General features: G+C 45.8%; 1 protein-coding gene across 1 annotated transcript in view; it reads right to left on the reverse strand.

Annotated features, from left to right (window-relative positions):
* The window catches only part of col7a1 (collagen, type VII, alpha 1), a 352,219-nt gene that overhangs the window by 136,691 nt on the left and 191,846 nt on the right, over positions 1–23,682 (reverse strand). The window contains exons 46-60 of the mRNA XM_052017565.1: positions 23,568–23,603; positions 21,623–21,667; positions 20,177–20,212; positions 19,367–19,411; positions 18,189–18,224; positions 16,906–16,941; positions 13,294–13,326; positions 11,290–11,361; positions 10,735–10,794; positions 9,155–9,190; positions 8,985–9,065; positions 7,773–7,808; positions 7,625–7,669; positions 4,224–4,295; positions 4,043–4,087 (exon numbers count right to left, since the gene is read on the reverse strand). Of these exons, the coding sequence (XP_051873525.1) occupies positions 4,043–4,087; positions 4,224–4,295; positions 7,625–7,669; positions 7,773–7,808; positions 8,985–9,065; positions 9,155–9,190; positions 10,735–10,794; positions 11,290–11,361; positions 13,294–13,326; positions 16,906–16,941; positions 18,189–18,224; positions 19,367–19,411; positions 20,177–20,212; positions 21,623–21,667; positions 23,568–23,603 (714 nt within the window). The remainder of the gene's footprint in view (positions 1–4,042; positions 4,088–4,223; positions 4,296–7,624; positions 7,670–7,772; positions 7,809–8,984; positions 9,066–9,154; positions 9,191–10,734; positions 10,795–11,289; positions 11,362–13,293; positions 13,327–16,905; positions 16,942–18,188; positions 18,225–19,366; positions 19,412–20,176; positions 20,213–21,622; positions 21,668–23,567; positions 23,604–23,682) is intronic.

Genomic DNA, 23,682 nt, shown 5'->3' on the forward strand with positions numbered 1-23,682 from the left:
GCCCTCTGGTCCTGGACACGCCCACCAAGGGAAACAGCCTAGCCACATCTACTCTATCCTTACCTGTCAACATTTTAAATGTCGCTACGAGGTCCCCTCTCATCCTTCTGTACTCCAGCGAGTACAGTCCAAGAGCCGACAACGCTCATCGTACTTAAGCCCTTTCATTCCTGGAATCATTCTCGTAAATCTCCTCTGAACCCTCTCCAACGTCAGCACATCCTTCCTAAGATGCGGGGCCCAAAACTGCGCACAGTATTCCAAATGAGGCCTCACTAGCGCCCCGTAGAGCCTCATCAACACTTCCTTACTTTTATACACTATACCTCTCGAGATGAATGCCAACATAGCATTCGCTTTCTTAAGCGCCGATCCAACCTGGTGGTTAACTTTTAAGGTATCTTGTATAAGTACCCCCAAGTCCCTTTGTACTACCGCACTATCAATCTTCTCTCCTTCTAGATAATAATCTACCCGCTTATTTCTACTTCCAAAGTGTACAACTGCACATTTCTCAACATTGAATCTCATCTGCCATTTTCTTGCCCATTCTCCTAAACTGTCTAGGTCCCTCTGCATTCTTTCTATTTCCTCTATGCTCCCTACTCCTCCACTTATCTTGGTGTCATCCGCAAACTTAGCCACACAACCATTTATTCCATCATCCAAATCATTGATGTACAAGGTAAAAAGGAGAGGCCCCAACACCGACCCCTGCGGCACACCACTAGTAACCGGTAACCAACCAGAACGAGATCCTTTTATTTCCACCCTTTGCTTCCTGCCAACCAGCCAATTCTCCACCCATTTTGCTACCCTGCCCATAATTCCATGACCTCTCATCTTATTAATCAGTCTCTTGTGAGGCACCTTATCAAAGGCCTTTTGAAAGTCTAAATACACAACATCTACCGCCTCTCCCTTATCCACCCTACCTGTGATTTCTTCAAAAAACTCCAATAGGTTGGTCAGACAGGACCTCCCCTTCACAAAACCATGTTGACTAGGTCCTATCTTGCCTTGCGCCTCTAGGTATTCGGTAACCTCCTCCTTGAGGATAGACTCCAATAATTTTCCCACCACTGACGTCAGACTAATAGGTCTGTAATTGCCTTTGTGCTGCCTCCCACCTTTCTTATATAACGGAACTACATTCGCTACCCTCCAGTCCTCCGGAACCATGCCAGAATCTATCGATTCCTGAAAAATAATCGCCAACGCCTCCGCTATCTCCACAGCCACCTCCTTCAGAACCCGGGGATGCACCTCATCCGGTCCGGGAGACTTATCAGCCTTAAGCCCCTTTAGTTTTCCAAGCACCTTCTCCCTATTAATCTCAATTGAACTCAGCTCCAATTCGTGAGACTCCTGACTAACGGGCACATTGCTTATGTCCTCCACGGTGAAGACCGATGCAAAATATTCATTCAATTCCCTTGCCATCTCACTATCATCCATTATAATACCTCCTGCACCGTTATCAATTGGTCCTATGTCAACCCGTGTCTCTCTTTTATTCCTTATGTATTTAAAAAAAACTCTTAGAATCCTTCCGAATGTTGTCCGCCAGCTTCCTTTCGTAACTCATCTTTGCTTTCCTAATGACCTTCTTAGTTTCTCTCTGCAGATTTTTAAAATCGTTCCAATCTTCTGTTTTCCCACTAATTTTTGCTACTTTGTACGCCGCCCCTTTTGCTTTTATTTTATCCTTCACCTCCCTCGTTATCCACATCTGTGCCTTTTTTCCATTCAAAACCTTCTTTTTTCTTGGAATATATCTGTCCTGCATTGTCCTTATTTCCTGTAGAAATTTCTTCCATTTTTCCTCTGCCGTCCCTCCAGCTAACTTACTCCTCCAATCAATTTGGGCCAACTCATCTCTCATACCTTTGTAATTTCCCTTATTCCACTGAAATATCGATACACCAGTTATCAGCTTCTCCTTCTCAAACTTGAAACTAAACTCAATCATATTGTGATCACTTGTTCCCAGTGGTTCCTTTACCTTTAGTTCCCTAATCACCTCGGGTTCACTACACAGCACCCAATCCAAAACAGCCGATCCCCTGGTGGGCTCCTCAATAAGTTGCTCCAGAAAAACATCCCTTAGACATTCCACAAACTCACTCTCCTGAGTACTACCGCCTTGCTGCATTTCCCAGTCCACCTTCATGTTAAAATCCCCCATAATTATCTTCACATTGTCACTCTGACATGCTTTTTCTATCTCAATCTGCAACTTATGGTCCACTTCCTGACTGCTGTTCGGGGGCCTATATATGACTGCTATTATTGTTCTTTTACCCTTGCTATTTCTCAGCTCCACCCATAAGGATTCCACCTCCTCTGACCCAATGTCCTTCCTTTCTATTGATTTTATATCGCTACTAACCATCATGGCCACACCTCCCCCTCTGCCTACCCTCCTATCCTTCCTATATACTGTATACCCCTTGACATTCAGTTCCCAATCACATCCATCATGAAGCCACGACTCAGTGATTGCAACGATGTCATATTTATTAACCTGTAGTTGTGCCACTAGGTCATCTACTTTATTCCTGATGCTACGTGCATTTAAATATAGTATGTTTAGACTGGTATCTGCTATTGATTTTATTGTACCTCTATTGATCAGCAGATTATCCTGACTTTCTACCTGTCCATCCTTCTTACTATCTTCGCTACCTACTATCTTAGACATGTTCGTGTAGACCTCATCCCCTATCCTAACATTCGGTATCCGAACATCCTCATCCCCGATCCTAACATTCTGTATCCTAACATCCGGATTTGTTGTACTTCTATTATTCAGTAAATTATCCTGACTTATCACCTGCCTGTCATTCTTGCCATCCTCAATGGATTCGTTTCTATACACTTTCTCCCTCACCTTAGCATCTTGTAACCTAGCATCCTGGTTACCATCCCCCTGCCAGATCAGTTTAAACCCTCCCCTACAACTAAATTAAACATTCCCGCCAGGATATTGGACCCTTTGGAGTTTAGATGCAACCCATCCTTAGCAAATAGGTCTTGCCTCCCCCAAAAAAGGTCCCAGGTATCCAAGAATCTGAAGCCCTGCCCCTTGCACCAGTCACTCAGCCACGCATTTAACTGCCAGAGCTTTCTATTCTTCCTGTCATTGATACGCGACACGGTAGTAGTCCTGAGATTACTACCCTTGAGGTCCTACTTTTCAACCTTCTCCCTAATGCCTTGTATTCCTCCTTCAGGACCTCTTCTCTTTTCCTACCTACATCATTGGTACCTACATGTACCAAGATTTCTGGCTGCTCACCCTCCCCCCTCAGAATATTCTCGACACGGTCTGTGATATCCCGTACCCTGGCACCAGGGAGGCAACACACCATCCGAGACTCATTATCGCTATCGCAGAATCTGCTATCCGTACCCCTTACTATCGAATCCCCAATAACCACTGCATGTCTCTTCCTCTGCTGGACCACTGCATGTCTCTTCCTCTGCTGGACCACAGTATCAGACACGGTGCCAAGGTCCTGGCTGCTGAGGTCTTCCTCTATGAAGTCATCCTCTCCAACCGAATCTAAAATGAGATATCGGTTTTTGAGGGGGACTGCCACTGAGGTGCTGTCTACATAATCTTTATAACTCCTGTCTATCTCCTGCTCGCTCTCCCTAACCAACCGAAGGGCAGGGCATCAGAGCAAAAGACAAGGCAAGTTCTCGTTTAGCCTTTCCTCAAGACTGAGAAGTGAGAATTATCAGGGACCTTCATGGTTCTGATGAAAACAAAATATATCAGTGGACATACTTAGGGATTAGTCAATTCCATCAGGACAATGACCATTAGCTGACTGATGGGTGTTGTCCTGATGGAAATCAGGACCATCATTGTCCTGATGGTCAATGTGATGGTAAATCACCTTTCCTCTCAGGATTAGAACAGATAGCACTGGGAATTTCCCAGATTTTCTTTCAGATTTCCACCAGTTCCCTCAGCAGTTTCTCTGTAATTGCATTTCTCCAAAACCTGTTGTAATACCCGGAATATATTTACCTTGTCGCCTTGGTCTCCTTTTGGGCCCACTGGACCTCTGATGCCCTGGAGCACAACAACAGGAAGACAAAGTCAGTGATGTGAAAGCACTGAAGGAATGCCCAAATGTGCTGTGAACTATGACACCAGAGTAAAGCAGAGGAATCCAAGAGTAACTCAGTATCCCAGTGACAGGACTCACATTTCTCCCAGGTTCTCCCGATTCACCAGCACTTCCCTTTTCTCCTGGTCTGCCGTCAGCTCCTGCGAAACCCTAAAAACCAAGAAAACATTTTCAAACCACTTCATATGTGAACTGTTGAATGTTCTCAAAAATTCCTGAAAAAATGGCTTTACTTACAAAAGCAAACCTTCTGAAATTAGGAAAATGTTTTTTTCCCCCAATTTTGTCGTGTGAAATGAAAACTATAAAGACACTGAAGAGTAACAAATGTAACAGCACAGAAACTGGCCCTTTGGCCCAACTAGTCCATGCCGACCAAGTGCTTCAAGCTCCTAGGAGTGAACATCACGTTGACGCCACATCCAAGAAAGCTCACCAGCGCTTCTACTTCCTCAGGAGGCTAAAGAAATTTAGCATGTCCACTTTGACACTCACCAATTTTTATAGATGCACCATAGAAAACATTCTATCTGGATGCATCACAGTTTGGTATGGCAACTGCTCTGCCCAGGACCGCAAGACACTGCAGAGAGATGTGGAAACAGTCCAGCGCATCACGGAAACTAGCCTCCCCTCCATGGACTCTGTCCATAGCTCTCGCTGCCTTGGTGAAGCAGCCAGCATAATCAAAGACCCCACCTACCCCAGTCATTCTCTATTCCCTCCTCTCCCATCAGGCAGAAGATACAGGAGCCTGAGGATACATGACACCACAGTGATAAGACTATTGAACAGTTCCCTTATACGATGAGATGGACTCTTGACCTCACAATTTACCTTGTTTGACCTTGCACCTTATTGTCTACCTGCACTGCACTTCCCTGTAGCTGTGACACTTTACTCTGTATTCTGTTATTGTTTTTACCCTGTACCACCTCAATGCACTGTGTAATGAATTGATCTGTATGAATGGTATGCAAGTCAAGTTTTTCACTGTACCTCAGTACAAGTGACAATAATAAACCAATACCAATTCCTATCTCAGCTAGTCCCATTTACCTGTGTTTGGTCCATATCACTCTCAACCTTTCCTATCCATGTACCTGTCCAAGTACCTATTGAATATTGTTAATGTACCTGCCTCAACTACTTCCTCTGGCAGATTCCATTTATTGACCATCCTCTGGGTGAAAAAGTTGCCTCTCAGGTTCTTGTTAAATCTCTCCCCTCTCACCTTAAACCTATGCCCTCGTTCTTGATTCCCCAATCCTGGGAAAAAGACTGTGAGCATTGATGTTATCAATGCCCCTCATGATTTTATACACCCCTATAAGGTCACCCCTCAGCCTCCTACGCTCCAATGAAAACAATCCGAACCTGTTCAACCTCTCTCTCCATAACTCAGTCCCCCGAGTCCCGGCAACATCCTCGTAAATCTGCTCTGCACTCTTTCCACCTTAATGGAGCAGGGTGGCCAAAACTGAACACAATATTTCAAATGCGGACTCACCAACATCTTGTACAACTGCAAACTTCTATACTCAACGCCCTGACTGATGAAGGCCAGAGTGCCAAAAGCTACCTTCACCACCCTGGTTACCTGCGATGCCACTTTCAGGGAACCATGTACTTGTACTCCTAGGTCCTTCTGTTCTACAACACTCCCCAGGGAGTTGAGCAGGTTAGGACTTTTTTTCTTAATTGGAGTGTAGGAGAATCAGGGGTGATCTTATAAAATCATGAGGGCCGTAGCTAGGGTCAATGCATACTGTCTTTTCCCCCCCTCTGTTGAGGGGAAAAAAAATCTAGAAATAGAGGGCATCGGTTTAAGGTGAGAGGGGAGAGATTTAATAGGAATCTGAGGGAAAATTTTTCACCCAGAGGGTGGTCAGTATATGGAATGAACTGCCAGAGGAAGTGGTTGAGGCAGGTACATTAACAACATTTAAAAGTTACCTGGACAGGTACATGGTTAGGAAAGGTTCAGAGGGATGTGGGCTAAACACAGACAAATGAGACTAGCTTAGATGGCAATCTTGGTCGGCATGGACCAGTCGGGCTGAAGGGCCTGCTTCCATGCTGTATGACTAAGGACGAAAATTCTGAAACTGGGTTGCGATTGGAGCAGTTGCCAATGTACACAGGCAGGCAGCTGGGTGATGGCTTAACAGGGCTTGCTAGACAATAAGGCAGAAGATGCAGAGACCTAGGGGAGAGGCAAGGAGGAGAGCTTCAGCAGCAGATGGGCAGAGGCTGAGGCTAAGTCAGGTACGGTAACATGGGGATGTTAGCAGTTTCACCGAGTATCTGGACATACAGTCAGAAGCTCAGCTCAGAAAAAGGAATCATCTCTCTCTGAAGGCATAGTGTGAGAAAGCTCACCCAACATTATCCAAAACATGGAACAGCCCAGTCTTCTCTGTTCCAAGAGCATAGAGGAGAGACCAACCAGACTCCAGTGGAGGTACAGTCGTTGGTTAGATTAGAATCAGGTTTATTATCACTGACATATGTCGTGAAATCTGTTGTTTCGCAGCAGCAGTACAGTGCAAGACAAAGATGTAAAAATTACTATAAGTTACAAAAATAGATAAATAGTGCAAAAGAGGAATAACGAGGTAGTGTTCATGGACCGTTCAGAAATCTGATGGTGGAGGGGAAGAAGCTGTTCCTGAACCAATGGCCTGGACTATCGATCCTGAGATTTAAATTCCAATCCCAACCCAACAGCCACGGAATTTAAATTCAAGTAATTTGATGAATCTCAAAAAGTTTTTTTTGTTTTGAAAAGTTAGTCTCAATAATGGTAACCATGACACCATTGGATTGTCATCAAAACCCGTCACGTTCACTCATATCCATCGGGGATTGAAATCTGCCCTCTGGCCAATGTGGCTTCTGACATACCAATGTAGTTGTCTCTTAACTACCACCTCAGTCCAGGGGCAACCAGGATGGTCAATAAATGCTGGTATCGCCATCCACATTGACATTTCATTACTGAATAAATTTAAAAAAATGAAGTGCCAGGATTAGCTCAAATAAACATAGAACACTACAGCACTATAACACAATGTTGTGCCGACATTTTATCCTGCTCTAAGATCTATCTAACCCTTCCCTCCCACATAGCCCTCCATTTTTCTATCATTTATGTGTCTATCTAAGAGTCTCTTAAATGTCCCTAATGTATCTGCCCCCACAACCTCTGCCGGCAGTGCATGCCACACACCCACCACTCTGTGTAAAAAAACTTACCCTTGACATCCTCCTTATACCTTCCTCTAATCACCTTAAAATTATGTCCCCTATTGTTAGCCATTGTCGCCCTGGGAAAAAGTCTGACTGTCCACTTGATCTATGCCTCTTATCATCTTGTACACCTCTATCAATTCATACAAAGAGGAGACAGAGTTTTGCCTTTAGACATAAAGCCACTCATTCAGTGTGCAGTCAATGAGAGAATCTAGAGGAGTTACCCGAAGTCCTCTCTCTCCTGTGCGACCTGGTGGTCCAGTCTCTCCCTGAAAAAAGAAGACAAGGTTATTGTTTAGTTATTTCATGACCAAAGTCAGGAAATGAAACAGCTTATAATTCCAGAGAAGGTTGTTTAAGCAGTGAAGTTACCGGTGTTCCTTCCTCTCCTTTGCTTCCCTTTTCACCCTGAAACAAACAAATACAAGTGAGAAGAGGTACTGATCCATCCTGCAGTCTGGGTCACCACAGGGTGCCAGAAAGGACTTGGCAAGATAGTGAACCCATTCAGCCTGGTTCAATTCTCAACTACCTGTGGCTGGGTGGATGCTGAAGATTCCATAAAACTGACAGGAGAAGGGCGAGCACCAACCAGTATCTTGGCCAACATTCATCCCTCAATTCGCTCACTCTTTCACTACACCTCTGAAAGAGTGTCCAAAACTCAGATCACCATGGCTTGGGTTACTCCCCTTTTATCTGCTACGTTTTACTAACAGGGCAAAATATGGAGGTCTAACCAGTTTTTTTTGGAGTATTCACAGGACCAGGGCACATCTGTGCAGGAAGAATCGTTCAAATTCATTCCACAAAACAATTCAACGGGAGTTCAGTTCCCCTCCAGAGTGTGAGCACCATTCAAGGGCAATTAATTTTTTCTTGAAGTACATGTACCATCTACGAAAAGCACTGCTCTGACAGCACCTCCCACATGCACTAGAAATATATTGTCATCTCCCAAAGGTCTTCTCCTTAACAAGAATGTCACCAGCAGTTCAAGGCGGTGGTTCACCACTGCCTGTTCAAGGGGCAATTGGGGATGGGCAATAATGGCAGAAATGCCAACACCCCATATACGACCCAAAGACAAGGTAGCAACACACGAGCTGCTGGGAGAACTCCTAGCGAGTCAGGCAGCATCTGTGGAGGGAGATGGACGGTCAACATCTCGGGTCGAGACCCTTCATGTGGACTGAACGATAAAGGGGAGAGAACCAGTATAAAGAGGTGGAGGGAAGGGATGGGGCAAGAGCCGGCAGGTGATAGGTGGATCCAGGTGAGGAGGAGGTGATAGGCAGATGGAGAAGGGGAGAGTGGAGAGTGGAGGCTGGGAGGTGAAGGAATCTGATAGGACAGGAAGGTGGAGCATGGAATAAAGGGAGAGAGGTGGGGGAGTGGACCCAGTGGGAGGAGTGTGTGGGCGATGGGCAGTGGGTGGAGGAGGGGAAAGGAACAGGGGGCTGGAGTGGCTGTAGGAAGAACTGGGTAAGGGGAGGTTCATGATTAACAGTAACCAACTTTAAAATGGATTTTGCTCCAATCTCTCTGGTCGATCTAAAGCAGTGAGCACAACTGCACCCTCACCTCTTTCCCCCGGGGTCCAATCAATCCAGGTGGTCCTGTTTTACCAGGCTCCCCTTTCTCTCCTCGAGCTCCAGAGTCCCCCTGCAACACAAGTCGCCGTTAGCCACCATTCGCCAAGCAGAGTCTTCGGAAACAGCCCCAGGCTTCCACCGCCACCAAGAATCACTTACCTTTTCTCCCGGCCTGCCAGAAAGTCCGATGTTACCCTAAAGGGAGAGACAGACCACAGATATGTTATCACAGAAATGCTTCAGCACAAACAAAAAGGGCCATTCAGCCCAAATGTATCTGTGTTACTCCCAGTTGAGTGACCATCAGTCCCATTCCTTGCTCTTTCCCAGATTATTCTCTCTTAAGCAATTCCCTTTTGAACCTCCCAGTTGATTCTGTTTCTACCAGCCCTATGGGCAGTGAAATTCCAGATCCCAAACACTGTCAAGTAAAAGGTCTTTTCCCTTGTGTTCCCCTTGTGTGTTTTACCCAAAGCTTTATACCTGCATCCCCTGGCCCTTGAGCTACCTCTCAGCTCCTCTCACCTTGATCCAATCTGCTCTCAACCTTCCTTGATGCAAGAACAACCCCAGTCTAACCCAGAAGTTGAAATTTCTCATCCCTAAAACCATCTCACACTTTCCTTCTGAACTTTGATGACTTATGCTGCAGTATTGTGGATGCTGCGAAGAGGGTTCTTGTTCTTAGTTCCTAAGTTCTGAGCCGTTTCCCAGTGAATGGTAGGGCAACAATGTGCCTTCCGTCATCTACTAGGTAGCTGCCACCAGGTGACTCAGGATGGAAACGATGATTTTTCGAACTTTTTTTTCTTGTTAACCAATTTGGCCCTTTTTCTGTGTGTATCACGTGAATGGGCATCAGCACCACACACAGCCCCCAATTAGTGCATAGAGTAAAGGGTATTTTCTGTCCGTTGGACTGCGAGAACAACTCAAGTTTGCCCAACCTCTCCTAATAGCTCGTACTCTCTAATCCAGGCAGCATCCTGGTGAACCTCTTCTGCACCCTCCGCATCTTTCCTGCAATGGGGCGACAACACCCCAAGTGCGGCCTAACCAAAGTTTTATACATTTCTTTAATGCTTCACCCCTTTAATCCACCCATAGCACTGAGCTACCATTCAGACCAGAATCAAAGAAAACAGCAAAGGGTTGCCATTCAGCCCATTAACCTCTGCCAGCTCTTTTAAAAAGCTGAACAATTAGTCCCTTTAAAGAGTGATTGTATCACGTTACTTAAAATACCATCGGGTTCAGATGGTGCAGACACAAGGAATGGTGAACAGAGCTAAACAGATTTAAGAAAAATCACAGGAGGGAGATGAGAATTGTTTTGAAACTGCAGGAGCTGTAATCTGGAATGCACCTCCCAAAAGGGCAGAGAAGCCAATGGAACCAGAATTCTCACAGGGAGACACAAGAGACCGCAGATGCTGGAATGTGGAGCAACAAACAATCTGCTGGAGGAACTCAGCAGGTCGAATGGGGTGGGGGAAAGGAGTTGTCTACGTTTCAGGTCGAAACCCTGCATCAGGACTGAGGGAGGAGAGGGGAGGTGACCGGTATAAAGAGGAGAGGGGCAGGTGGGGAGACGGGGGACAGTGGGTGATAAGTGACCGAACAGGAGAATTCTGACTGGGACTTGGTGAGAATTTCTTTTTCGAAGGAGTGGACTCGGAAAGAACGGCTCCCTTCTGTGCACTGTTATGATCGTGACCTTGCAAATATTGGAGACTTACTCTTTCACCTGGATCACCCTTGGGTCCTGGTTGTCCAGGGATGCCAAACCCAGTTTCACCCTGTGTAAAAGAAAAGATAAATATTGTGAAACATTCCAGGGATGGATTGTATTTAGGAATATAGGAATCATTAGACAAAAACACAACAACCAAAATCATTCAGCTGTGGATTATGGAAGGACAGAATCCTCCAGGAATTGATGATCATCTGCCTGGTTTAACGAGAGGAAGTGGCCAGAGCTTAAAAATGAGCGAGTGTGTGGTTCACTGTCTGGCACAGAATTATACAGCATGGAAACAGGCCCTTCGGCCCAACTCGTCCATACCGACTGAGTTGCCTAACGGAGCCAGCCCCAAAACAAATGATTTCTTTCAGCAAACATCTCCCGAAACAATTGGGCTCTGAACTTTACAGAACAGAAGCCTCCACGAAAAGGATTATAACACCGCAGAACATGAAGATAATTAACACTCCGCAGAACCTGAGAAACAATCTGGGAACGGCCTCCGGTTGCTCCAGAAGTCACAAGGCTGAGCCCACCACTGGTTCCTCACCTTCGCGCCTTTGTCTGCCGGCTGTCCCTTTGATCCTTTCTCTCCCGGAATTCCTGGGCGTCCCTGCTCACCCTAGGGGCAGAGGATAAAGCAACCATTACAGAGGAAGGAGCATGCAGGCAATGATATGGCAGGACCAAGTGCAGTCAGATTTGGGGCATGGGCACAGACTGGGCTCCCTCACAAGTTTAACGAGCGTGCACTTTCTGCAGGAGTCTCTCACCCCCTCCCCCCCTCTACTTGTTGAGCCTCAGTTCCCAGCTATCTCTGTAATTGTGTGGGTAAAGCCACTCACAGCCCTGCCATCTCTAGGTTTGGACGACACAGGTAGCAGTAGTGTAGACATCTCTGTGGGGAGAACCACAGTGAGGGCCTGGGGAATTCTGAGGGGCTGTCACATGAATGCCAAAGGCTCAAACTTCCCCAGAAGTCTTTGCTGCTGTCACTTTGGCTGTGGTCCAATGTCGAACCCTCATTGGGTCAAGCAGTGGAATGCCAGTTTGTACCAGCGCAGATCTGGCACAGGAGACACACGAAATACTGGAACCTGGAGCAACACAAAATCTGCTACAGGAACTCAGCGGGTCGAGCAGCTTCTGCAGGAGGGAAGGAACTGTTGATGTTTCGGGTCGAAGCCCTGCCTCAGGACTGAGAGTGGAGAGGGGAGATGGCCAGCATCGAGAGGGGGAGCGGCGAGAAAGGAGTCCAAGGATTTTGGTGGACTGAGGAGGGGTGTAAGATGACAGGCAGATAGTGCCAGGTAGGGGAGGGGAGGGGAGGGTGGAACTGGGAGAGACAGGTTCAATGTCTCCATTCATTTCAATGGAGAGGCAAGAATCACATATTTTAAAATTAATCTAGTTAACTTAAATGTAATTATTGACTTAATTTTTTAAAAATCTTTCATTTTGTAATAATTTTGGATATGATTAATGATTTCAGATTGCTTTAATTACACTGATAATTTGTAAGTTTTAAGGTTGGTTAATGTTGTGAATGTTGTCATATGTGATGGTTTTGACAGCTACTACGTCAGGGGCGGGGCTTAGCCTGCTGTCAAAGATTTCTAAGGCTTGGTGGGAGGGGCCTCCTGCACTGTGTGAAGATTCACTAATCAGGAGCCAGGTTTGGTAAGTGAAAGGGTTTGCCCCATCCACAGTAGGCAGAGCTGCCTGTGACGGACAGCAGGACCCGCCCATGACAAACCCCTCCCACAATCCGTCCCTTGCTTATGAAACACAAAGTTGGCCACCCTACTTGCCCTCCGATCCCAGTCCCCCAGTCGGATGGTGTTGTAAGACAAGTTCGAAAGGTCTCGAAGGGCAAGGACTCCAGACACAGTCTTTGGAGTTAAAATGATTTATTTATAAAAGATAAACACGGGACAGGATAATGGGGGCAATACACACTGTGATTGCGAACGTGGGGGAGGGATCGCAACAAGGGTGAGATGCGCACGCACGCACACACACAACAAGCAGGGTACAAGCAAATCAAGGAAGAAACAATACGACGCCTGCCACCCTCCTTGACTCAGTGCAAGCATCAGCCCTATGGTCCCAGGAATCCTTAACTAATTTCTATTAAGCAGTGCAGAGCTTACCTCAACATCCCTCAGAGAAGTCAAAGAGAAAGAACCAAGCATGTGGCATTCTTTATATTGCTGGAGGGCTGGGTGGTCCAGCCTAGGTCGTTCAAAAGGGCCAATGGCCCGGTGCCAGGCAAGGACAAAGGTGCTTAAAAGGGCCAATGGTTCAGGTGTGCACTTGATGGGTGGGGTGGAGCCAAACCTTGATTGACAGTGGTGTGTTTTCCGACCAACTAGGCACAGTGCTGTCACCTGACCAGATGGGATCAGTGTTGTCACTGTCATGTGACAGCCACGACCCTCCATGATACAGATGGCCAATTACCGCTGCCCTCGTTCACAATGTCCACTTAAAAATGTACAACTAATGCTGGAAAAGGTCAGAAATAGAAAGAAGGGTCTGCTGCTTCTCTTACCCGATCACCTTTACTTCCGGCTGGACCAGGGATCTGGAATAAGGCAAAAGAGTTGGTTCATTTAGAAAATGTGCTTTTCGAGACACATGAACATCAAACTTGACTCATTAATTGTTTCACTGGTGGCAGGGGAGTGAAGTTCAAACCAGGAGATGAGTGTTGCCAGGGGCTTACGGAACGTTCCCAGGTGGTGTGGTTCTGTGAAGGTTTCAGAAGGTGTAGGGTGGGGAAGATTTAAGGAAATGGTCTTCGACAGTAGAACTGGAGCTGCAGTTGAGTGTATCTGAAGGCTGGGAACCTCAGTGGTTCAGCGGAGTTATTGGGATGGCGAAGCCTGCAGAGAAAAAACTTTGGGAGGACTGAGGATTTTAAATTCAGTGCACTGGGGGCCAGTGGCCAATTCTAGCCAAGTAATATAGGACCAGGTCAAACCATGGGTAGTAAAAGGTAGCAGGCTTTTCTGCTGGGAAAACAGAGCAATTTCTTTTCTCTGAGGGTTGATTTTTGGTAAATTGGTTTATTATTGTCACATGTACCGAGGTACAGTGAAAAACTTTGTTTTGCATGCCAACCATACAGATCATTTCATCACATCAGTGCATTGATGTAGTACAAGGAATAACAGAATGCAGAATAAAGTGTTACAGTTACAGAGAAAGCGCAATGCAGGCAGACAATAAGGTGCAAGGCCATAATGAGGTAGATTGTGAGGTCAAGAGACAGGGTAGATGCTGAGATGATATTTCTCACTGTGGGGGTATCTAGGACCATGAGGAGAAAGTTCTTCTGTCAAACTATCGTGAACCTTTGGAATTCTCTACCCAGAGAGCAGGGAAAGGCAGAGTCATTGAGTAGATCCAAAGTCAAGATATGGAGATTTAAGGGAGTCACGAGTTCAGGGGAACAGGCAGGAAAGTAGACCTGAGGTGAAGACCATGTGAGCCATGACCTTATTTAATAGTGGAACAGATTGAAGGGCTGAATGACCTCCTTCTGCTCCTATTTCCTATAGGGAATGATGGTGAATTATCAGCAGTTCTGCTTCACTGCCTTCAGGAGTCTAAATTTTAGGCAAAATTTTCCAACAAGGTGAAATAATGGATGAAGGACGACATAGATAGTCGAAGGATCCTTAGAACATAGAACACTACAGCACAATGCAGGCCCTTCGGCCCACAATGTTGTGCTGACATTTTATCCTGCTCCAAGATCTATCTAACCCTTCCCTCCCACATAGCCCCCCATTTCTCTATCATTCATGTGTCTAAGAGTCTCTTCAATGTCCCTAATGTACCTGCCCCCACAACCTCTGCCAGCAGTGCGTTCCATGCACCCACCACTCTCTGTGGAAAAAAATTTACCCCTGACATCCCCCTTATACCTTCCTCCAATCACCTTAAAATTATGTCCCTCGTGTTAGTCATTGTCACCCTGGGGGAAAAGTCTCTGACTGTCCACTCGGTCTATGCCTCATCATCTTGTCCACCTCTATCAAGTCACCTCACATCCTCCTTCTCTCCAAAGAGAAAAGCCCCAGCTCGCTCAACCTATCCTCATAAGCCATACTCTCCAATCCAGGAAGCATCCTGGTAAATCTCTTCTGCACCCTCTCTAAAGCTTCCACATCCTTCCTATAATGAGGCGACCAGAACTGAACACAATACTCTAAGTGTGGTCTAACCAGAGTCTATAGAGCTGCAACATCACCTCACGGCTCTTGAACTCAATACCCCGACTAATGAAGGCCAACACACCATAAGCCTTCTTAACAACCCTATTGATCTGCATGGCAATCTTGAGGGATCTATGGACGTGGACCCCAAGACCTCTCTGTTCCTCCACACTGCACAGAGAAGGATCCTTACTGGACCAATTCACTGCATCTCAACATTGTGAAAATCCAGTGGAGGAGGAAGGGGACTCTTCAAGAGGTACCTAAAAGGCTGTTATATATTGTGGAAGGGTCTCTGGTGGTGAGGAAGATGATGAACACGCTTGTAGGAAATCTTGCTTGGGAAGGTGGCTGATAATGTGGGCTGGTTTGGAAGTGATTTCCCATGATTTGATTGGCCCACACTGCTTGCACTGATCAATCAGCCGAGATGCTGAAGTTATACACAGTATAATATTACAGCCACATACTAATGCAGGCAGATACATTAGGGACATTTAAGAGACTCTTAGATAGACACATGAATGGTAGAAAAATAGGGGGCCATGTGGGAGGGAAGGGTTAGATAGATCTTAGAGCAGGATAAAATGTCGGCACAATAATTGTGGGCTGAAGGGCCTGTACTGTGCTGTAGTGTCCTATGTTCTATGACATTAGATTTGCATCCATATGTTTAAACATGTTCTGAACAACAGCACCATCATATGGCAACCTGTGGCATTACAGTCTGTCAAAATAATTCCTCCCACTGTTGTAGATGCTTCACAGGAATTGACCTTGAGGCAATGTTTTGGTTCACATTGCACCCAAGATCCCATCCCACTGAGAGCCATGAATGGAGGTGAACTCATCAGGAACAGGGGGGCCAGTCAACGCTCGCTGGAGGAAAACTTCGACAGTAACTCTGCTCGAGATGCAAGTGCCTTTGATTCCAGCCCACAGCAGCCTCTTCCGTCCAGCCTTCCCTTGAAATCAAGGACGCCACCCTCCAACTTAAATAAATAACGAGGCCTTGGTAGCAGACAGGACTCCCGATGAAGTTCATCGGTTTATTTGCCAATAGGCTGAAGACAATTTTTAGACACAAGAAATTCTGCAGATGCTGGAATCTGGAGCAATACACAAAAAGTGCTGGAGGGACTCAGCAGGTCAGGCAGCATCCGTGGAGGGAAATAAACAGTCGACGTTTCGGGTCGAGACCCTTCATCAGGGCTGGAAAGGAAGAGGGCAGAAGCCAGAATAAGAAGGTGGGGGGAGGGGGAGGAGCACACGCAGGTAGGGGAGAGGCGAGTTCAGGGGATAGGTAAGTCTAGGTGAGGGGGGGGAAGGTAGGTGGGTGGGGGAGGGGGAGAAGATGTAATAAGCTGAGAGGTGAGAGGTAGAGGAGGCCAAGGGCTGAAGAAGAAGGAATCCGGTCAGAGAGGGCAGTGGACCATGGAATAAAGGATGGGGGAGGGGAGGAGAGGAGATGAGCAGGTCATCGAGGCGGGGGAAGGGAACCATGGGGATGAGGGAAGACTCCTGTGTCGGGGGATGCGGAACAAAAAGGAGAGGGGTTAACCGGAAGTTGGAGAAATCGATGTTGAGGTCGTTAGGTTGGAGACTCCTAAGGTAGAATATGGCCTCAACGTGGCAGTAGAGGAGGCCATGGATGGACATGTCAGTGTGGGAGTGGGATGTGGAATTGAAGTGGGTGGCCACCGGGAGGTCCTGGCTGCTGCGGCCGACGGAGCAAAGGTGCGAAGTTTTAACGCTGTTACTGTGACAAGGAGTGCACTTCCACAAGGAGTGCAGATTCAATGGTACCATGGAAAAGGGGATTGGGGAATGACTCGAGAGGGAGCAACGTGCAGGGCCACAGGTACAGAGCAGGGGACTGAGCTATTTTCAAGAGCCGGCTTGATCCTACCTATTTTGTTCCGCACTTCCGTGACACTTACAGTCTGTCCTGGTTCTCCTTTTCGTCCCTCACTTCCCTGTAAATGAAACACATGAGAGCTGTTGATAAATGCACCGTAATCACAGAGGGCAAATGATGTCTTGAGGATCTACCCCGATACAGAAAAATGGAAAGGAAATTTTCCACAAATCATCCAAGTCTGAATGCAAAGAAAGGGACCCATGTTACTAAAACTGAGAAGAGATTAAAAACTGGAATTTCAGACAAATTTAACACTGGATGCAGAAAATGTTTTAACAGCAAAAGAAAGATAAACTATTATTTGCAAAGGGCCTTTCATAACCTCATATTTTGAAATGTAGTCAAATTCAAGTTTATTGTCATAGGCATACACGCACAAGATAAAAATGCCATGAAAATGAGCACAGCACATTATAAGCATAAGTTAAGGTTAGCGTAACACTATTACAGCGCCAGCGAACCGGGTTCAATTCCCGCCACTGTCTGTAAGGAGTTTGTACATTCTCCCCGTGTCTGTGTGGGTTTCCTCCGGGTGCTCCGGTTTCCTCCCACATTCCAAAGACGTACGGGTTAGGAAGTTGTGGGCATGCTGTGTTGGCGACGGAAGCGTGGAGACACTTGCGGGCTGCCCCCAGAACACTATGCAAAAAGATGCATTTCACTGTGTGTTTCGATGTACATGTGACTAATAAAGATATCTGATCTTAACTGCATTGCATTGACATTTACAGACCAAGTAAGGCCTAATGACGATTTTGCTGACATCAGTTTTGTGTTCAACCAGGAGGATGTGTTTTACTAACATCGAACCTTTTGGGGAAGATCACTAAAGGTTGGGGTGAGGATGCTATATTGAAGGACTGCAGTGGTTCAAGAAGGCAGCTCACCACCACCTTCTTCAGGGCACCTAGGGACGGGCAGTTAAACACTGGCTCAGCCTGCGAAGCCCACATCCCTTCAATGAATAATAAAAAAAGGTTGAGGTGGCCCATCCATGGATCAACAGCCTCTCCCTCCGGAGCTCATAATCCAACCTGGGATGGTGTTGTTTCTGGAATCAAACACCTTTTCAGTCGAGTCCAAGAGGTTATGGGGAAGGTCAATAAAGAGGTAAAATGGATCCAGTAAACGACAAAGGGTGACTAATTCAAGAAAAGTTCCTTCAACAGGCATGACTTGGGCAAGGGTGCCAGTGAGGAAAATGACGTGGTGCATGGGAGTGGATCTTACTGCTAGAAAGTGATTAATAGGTAGAGAGTTTCTTCCATTTCCCCCCCCACATTTTACGACTGAAATCCTTACCTTTTCACCTCTGGGACCACTGGGACCTGGCAAACCCTATTCAAAACAAAATAATTCTGGAATTATTAGAGGAACAACACACAACATTCCACAAGAATATCTGACTTGCCTAGTTTAGGGGAATGTGTTTTATTACATACAGGCTGTCCCTGGGTTATGAACACCTGACTCATGCACACCTGTACATATGAGCTCCCATAATATTGGGAAATTCAAAAGTCTGATGCATATACAAACGTTTTTGTTCCTACCAATGACAGAACCCGTCCTCTCTCTCTCTCCACTTTTAAGTAACTGTTCTCTCTTATCAGTCTTATGTGTTTTTGATGCCATTCATTACAATACTGTGGAGGTACTGTTACCAGATCGGGTGGTTTTTGTGTATTTTCTGACTTACAGACAAAAATCGACTTACGGACATCTGCAAAAACGGAACCGGTTTTTAACCCAGGGATGGCCTGTATAATAAACTGTCAAAGCAAAGCAGGTGTCGTTCCAGAAAATGGCACTTCAGTTGGTAGGATCAGTTTGAGTACCTCTGTAAGATACTGGACAGTAGTCAGTGATTCAAATTAAGACCAGGGTATTTCATTGAAAAGGACAGCTTGCAATAAGAAACAGTGTCCTTGCTGTGGCTTACTCCAAGAAAGGCAAACTGCATCGACAATGATCCCTACAACGAAGGGATGGACACAATATTAAGCAAGTCACATGTGTTGTAATATGATGAGAACCCATTTAAAAGGAATGTGCATTCAACAGGGCTGATACTTGGGGTGACATTCAACTGTTAACAGCGAGTTCTCAACCAAAGAAGTCAAACAGCTTGAGGTGAAGTAGTGCATCGTTCCTGTACAATGGCTACATTCACCTTGCCTGAACATCCCACAACCTATGGGACATTCACTTTTAGGAAAAAACTTGGTGCAATTAGGGCTGTTTTAACAACTGGACAGGTGAAGGATCTCGAACCACAATGTCAACTAATTCCCTCCACAGATGCTGCCTGACCCTCTGAGTTCCTTTCTTACCATTTTTCCAAAGACAAATTTTGGCATCACCTGATCACTAATTCTTGACTTATTCCACCTTATCTGTCACCCATTTGCCGTTGCTACTGCTCTGCACTAGGCCTTTAGACTTCCAAGAGAAGTGGATGAGATTGGGACAATACTTACCACTGACCCTGGGACACCAGGTGGTCCAATTTGTCCTTGATCTCCCTGAGAGCAGAAATATTGAACGGTCATTGAGATTCTAATACGCAAGAGTCAGATGATATCACCTAATAGCCCAGGAGGATATGGAGCACTAAGTTAGTGCTTTCTAAAGGGCAGCTCCATATCATACTTCTGCTTTACATCATTACAAGAGTGACCACAAGGTGAAGAGTCACAGTGATTCACTCGGTTACAGTGTCCAGTTGTAGATCTAGTTGTTCAGGGCACACCACCACCCCCACCCCCACCCCCATCTTCCCCGTGGTGCCAATTACTGAACTGAACAGATTTCACTATTCTTCAACAGAGAGACGGACAAAAATTTTTTAAAAAAGAGGGAGACAAAAGGTGATTAACAAAAGGAGAAAGAGGGATATAGAGAGGGAAGCAACAGAAAGGAGAAAATGAAAGGAAGGAAAAGACAGAAAAAATGTGAGACAAAGATAGTGAGGGAGAAAAAGAGACTGTCTGAGTATATCACACACAAAATGCTGGAGGAACTCAGCAGGTCAGGCAGCATCTATGAAGGAAACTGTCTATTCCCCTCCATAGATGCTGCCTGACCTGTTGAGTTCCTCCAGCATTTTGTGTGTGTGTTTTTCCATCTGCAGAATCTCTTGTATCTCTGTCTGAGTATAGTCCCTTTCACAGCCTCAGGTCATTTCAAAGTACTTGATATTCCACAAAGTACTTTTAAAGAGTTGTAACTGTTGTAACCAAACTCTATTAAATGCTGGCATTGCCCTGGAACAGACAGAGGTCACTTACCTTAATGCCTGGTATTCCAGGTGGTCCCCTCTCTCCCTGCAAATCGCAAACAACATGATTAATCACAAGCCCTTTCTATACTGTTCACTTAATTAACACCTTGGAGGGAATGCTCTCTCTATAATCCATTACCATCTTCGATGTGACATAGCTGCCCTCCAATTCTTGTGCACTATCAGCTGATATGGGCTTGTAGATCACAGAAGTGTTCGAACACTGGGAAGAAAATGCTACCTGGTGCAGGACTAGACCAGCTGTCCGGAGACTTCCTCAGGTCACCTTGCAAGGTCCAGACTAATCCCTCAGATTGACCCAGTAGGCACAAGTGACCTTGTGTGGGTAGGCATGAGGTTCCACCAATGACTGAAATGTACTGCATTCGTGGGAACTATTTACACTCTTCTGGGAATCAGAAAACAGGCAAAAGGCAATGGGGGGGACAGGATCACAGTTGGGTCAAATTTTCAGGCAGAGGACATGGAAGACTGCATGGCTGCCACTGGAGTGCACACGGACATTCTACCGAGCAACCTATTCTGTAGCAAGTTCTGATGATCATACTCAACTTTACAGATGTGACAGATGAAACTACTACTTTCTCCAGTTTCTTTCTGTCACTCTATTTAAGGGATAAAATTAACTTTTCAACATTTTGATTATCATCATTAAGGACAGAATTGGATACCTTTGTGTTCCAAATACTCTGTGGCTGCATCAACATTCCCAGTACTGTGTAGCATGGCATTCCCAGTGAGTAAAGCTATCTGAAATGTCCCCCATCCCTAATTCCAACGGGCAATCCCAGATGAAGTGTAAAATTCACACAGATGATAAACCTACCTCAGCTTTAGCCAATAAAGTTCCTCAGTCCTGGATTGCTGAGACATTCCCTGAAGTGGTACTGCATTCCTAGGAACAGTGATTGGCCCATAAATGTACCTCAATCCCAACTTCCCAAACAAGTGAGGGGCCACAGACCAAGATAGACATCAACTCCTAGAGATTGTTCCCTCATTGGTAGGGGTTTGGTGTGAATGCAGGGCAGTGGAGGTAAGGATGTCTAAACCAATAACTGCCCTCCCCAACATGAACATAGCCTCCTATTGGCCATCCCCAACTACTGTCAAGAAGGTAAGCTATCTTCTTGAACCACTCCAGTCTATTTGGCGAAGGTGCTCCAATGGCACTGTTGGGGAGAGAGTTCCAGGATTTAGATTCAGTGATGAAGGACCGGCGATATATTTCCAAGTCAGGGCTGTGCATGGCTTGGAGAGGAACCAGTTGCTGAGGGTGTTCCCCACACATCTGACGCCCTCATCTCTGTCTGTGGTGGAGGTCGCGAGGTACCATCGGAGTAGCCTAGGCCGTGTATTTTTATACAATTGTGTCCAAGTTCCCCTCTAAAGGCTTGTTACACAGAAGAGATGGGGAAGGAGGTGCACTCACCCGGAATCCTGGTGCACCACTTTCACCTGGCTGGCCTCTGTCTCCCTGTGCGTCAAACACAACAACGAGAACATGCGTTAAACTGGAGTAACAAGGCTGAGATCCTCGACATTAGGAGGTGCTTCATTCACCCACTGTTTCCTTAAAATTCTTTCCACAGGTGATCAGAGGTGACTGTAACTTTACATTTTCCTTGTCCTCACCTTTGTAGCAATGAACAACCTCCTCCCAGACTAAAACCATGGGGTTTACTGCTTTGTCAAAGCACTGAATATATTTGACCCATGACTTCTCCTGGCTCCTTTTCTGTTCCTCTTCTAGCCCTCCCAGAACTCTCCTACCTTCCTTCTGCTGTTAAACTAACTTTCTATCGTCAGAAACTGCCAAATTTGCTATGCATTACCAGCATTTTCATTATTTTATTCCAGGTTTTAAAATCTTTTACATATTTTCCTTGTTTTCTTATCTACAATCGGCTGTGGTCAATAGAAAGCCAATTCAGCCAACGACTTGCCAGGACAAGAAGTAGTGCATCCACTTAACCACAGGTTGAAGAATTGTTAATGAGCTTGGTCTTAACAAGGAACTATCAGTACGAAACTTGAATTCAACATGGGTTCAGCTACTGAGAGCAGAATAAAGAGAGGAAAAGATAGAGGGCTGTCAGAGGTTACAGCAGGACATAGATAGGGTGCAAAGTTGGGCTGAGAAGTGGCAGATGCAGTTCAACCCAGATAAGTTTGAAATGGTTCATTTTGGTAGGTCAAATATGATGGCAGAGTTTTGTATTAATGGTAGGACTGTGGAGGATCAGAGGGATCTTGGGGTCCGAGTCCATAGGACACTCAAAGCAGCTGCACAGGTTGACTCCGTGGTTAAGAAGGCATGTGGTGTATTGTCCTTCATCAATTGGGGAATTGAATTTAGGAGCCTAGAGGTATTGTTGCAGCTATATAGGACCCTGGTCAGACCCCACTTGGAGCGCTGTGCTCAGTTCTGGTTGCCTCACTACAGAAAGGATGTGGAAGCCATAGAAAGGGTGCAGAGGAGGTTTACAAGGATGCTGCCTGGACTGCGGAGCATGCCTTATGAAAGCAGGTTGAGGGAACTCGGCCTTTTCTCCTTGGAGCGACGGAGGATGAGGGGGGACCTGGTAGAGGTGTATAAGATGGTGAGAGGCATTGATCGGGTAGATAGTCAGAGGCTTTTGCCCAGGGCTGAAATGGTTGCCACAAGAGGACACAGGTTTAAGGTACAGAGGAGATGTCAGGGGTAAGATTTTTACTCAGAGAGTGGTGAGTGCATGGAAAGGGCTGCCGGCAACGGTGGTGGAGGCGGATACGATAGGGTCTTATAAGAAACTTTTGGATAGGTACATGGAGCTGAGTAAAATAGAGGGCTATGGGTAAGCCTAGTAATTTCTAAGGCAGGGACATGTTCGGCACAGCTTTGTGGGCCAAAGGGCCTGAATTGTGCTGTAGGAGGGTTCTATGTTTCTATGATTAAGGGAAACAGAAAGAAAGGTTGAAAACAAGAAGTTGGATGACAAGAGATATTGTTAGTTTAGTCAAAAAGAAAAGGGAAGCACATAAAAGATTCAGGAAGCTGAAGTCAGAAAAAGCTCCTGAGAAATATAAAGGAATGAGGAAAGAACTTAAACAAGGAATTAGGAGAGTGATAAGGGACCAAGGCAAATAGGATTAAGGAGAATCCCAAGGTATTTTACACATATATTGGGAACAAGAGGGTAGGTCCACTCAAGGACAAAGGAAGGAATTTACGTGCAGAACCAGAGAAAGTGTGCGAGGTCCTTAAAGAGCACCTTGCATTGGTATTCACCAAAGAGAAGGACATGTTCATAAAACAATCCAAAAAATAAAACATTTTCATTTTAATCAGAATGGAGAAAACGAAAATGTATTGAAGATAGCACTGGAACACTTGCCTTATCTCCTTGTTCCCCTTGAGGTCCTCTGGGACCCTAAAGAAATAGGAAAGTATTGGTAAAGCTTTGAAACTTGTGACAAGTACATTTCTGGGTGCCCTTAATTAAAAGTATT

This window comes from Pristis pectinata, chromosome 6 (assembly GCF_009764475.1).
Source record: "Pristis pectinata isolate sPriPec2 chromosome 6, sPriPec2.1.pri, whole genome shotgun sequence".
In the NCBI taxonomy this organism is placed as follows: Eukaryota; Metazoa; Chordata; class Chondrichthyes; order Rhinopristiformes; family Pristidae; genus Pristis; species Pristis pectinata.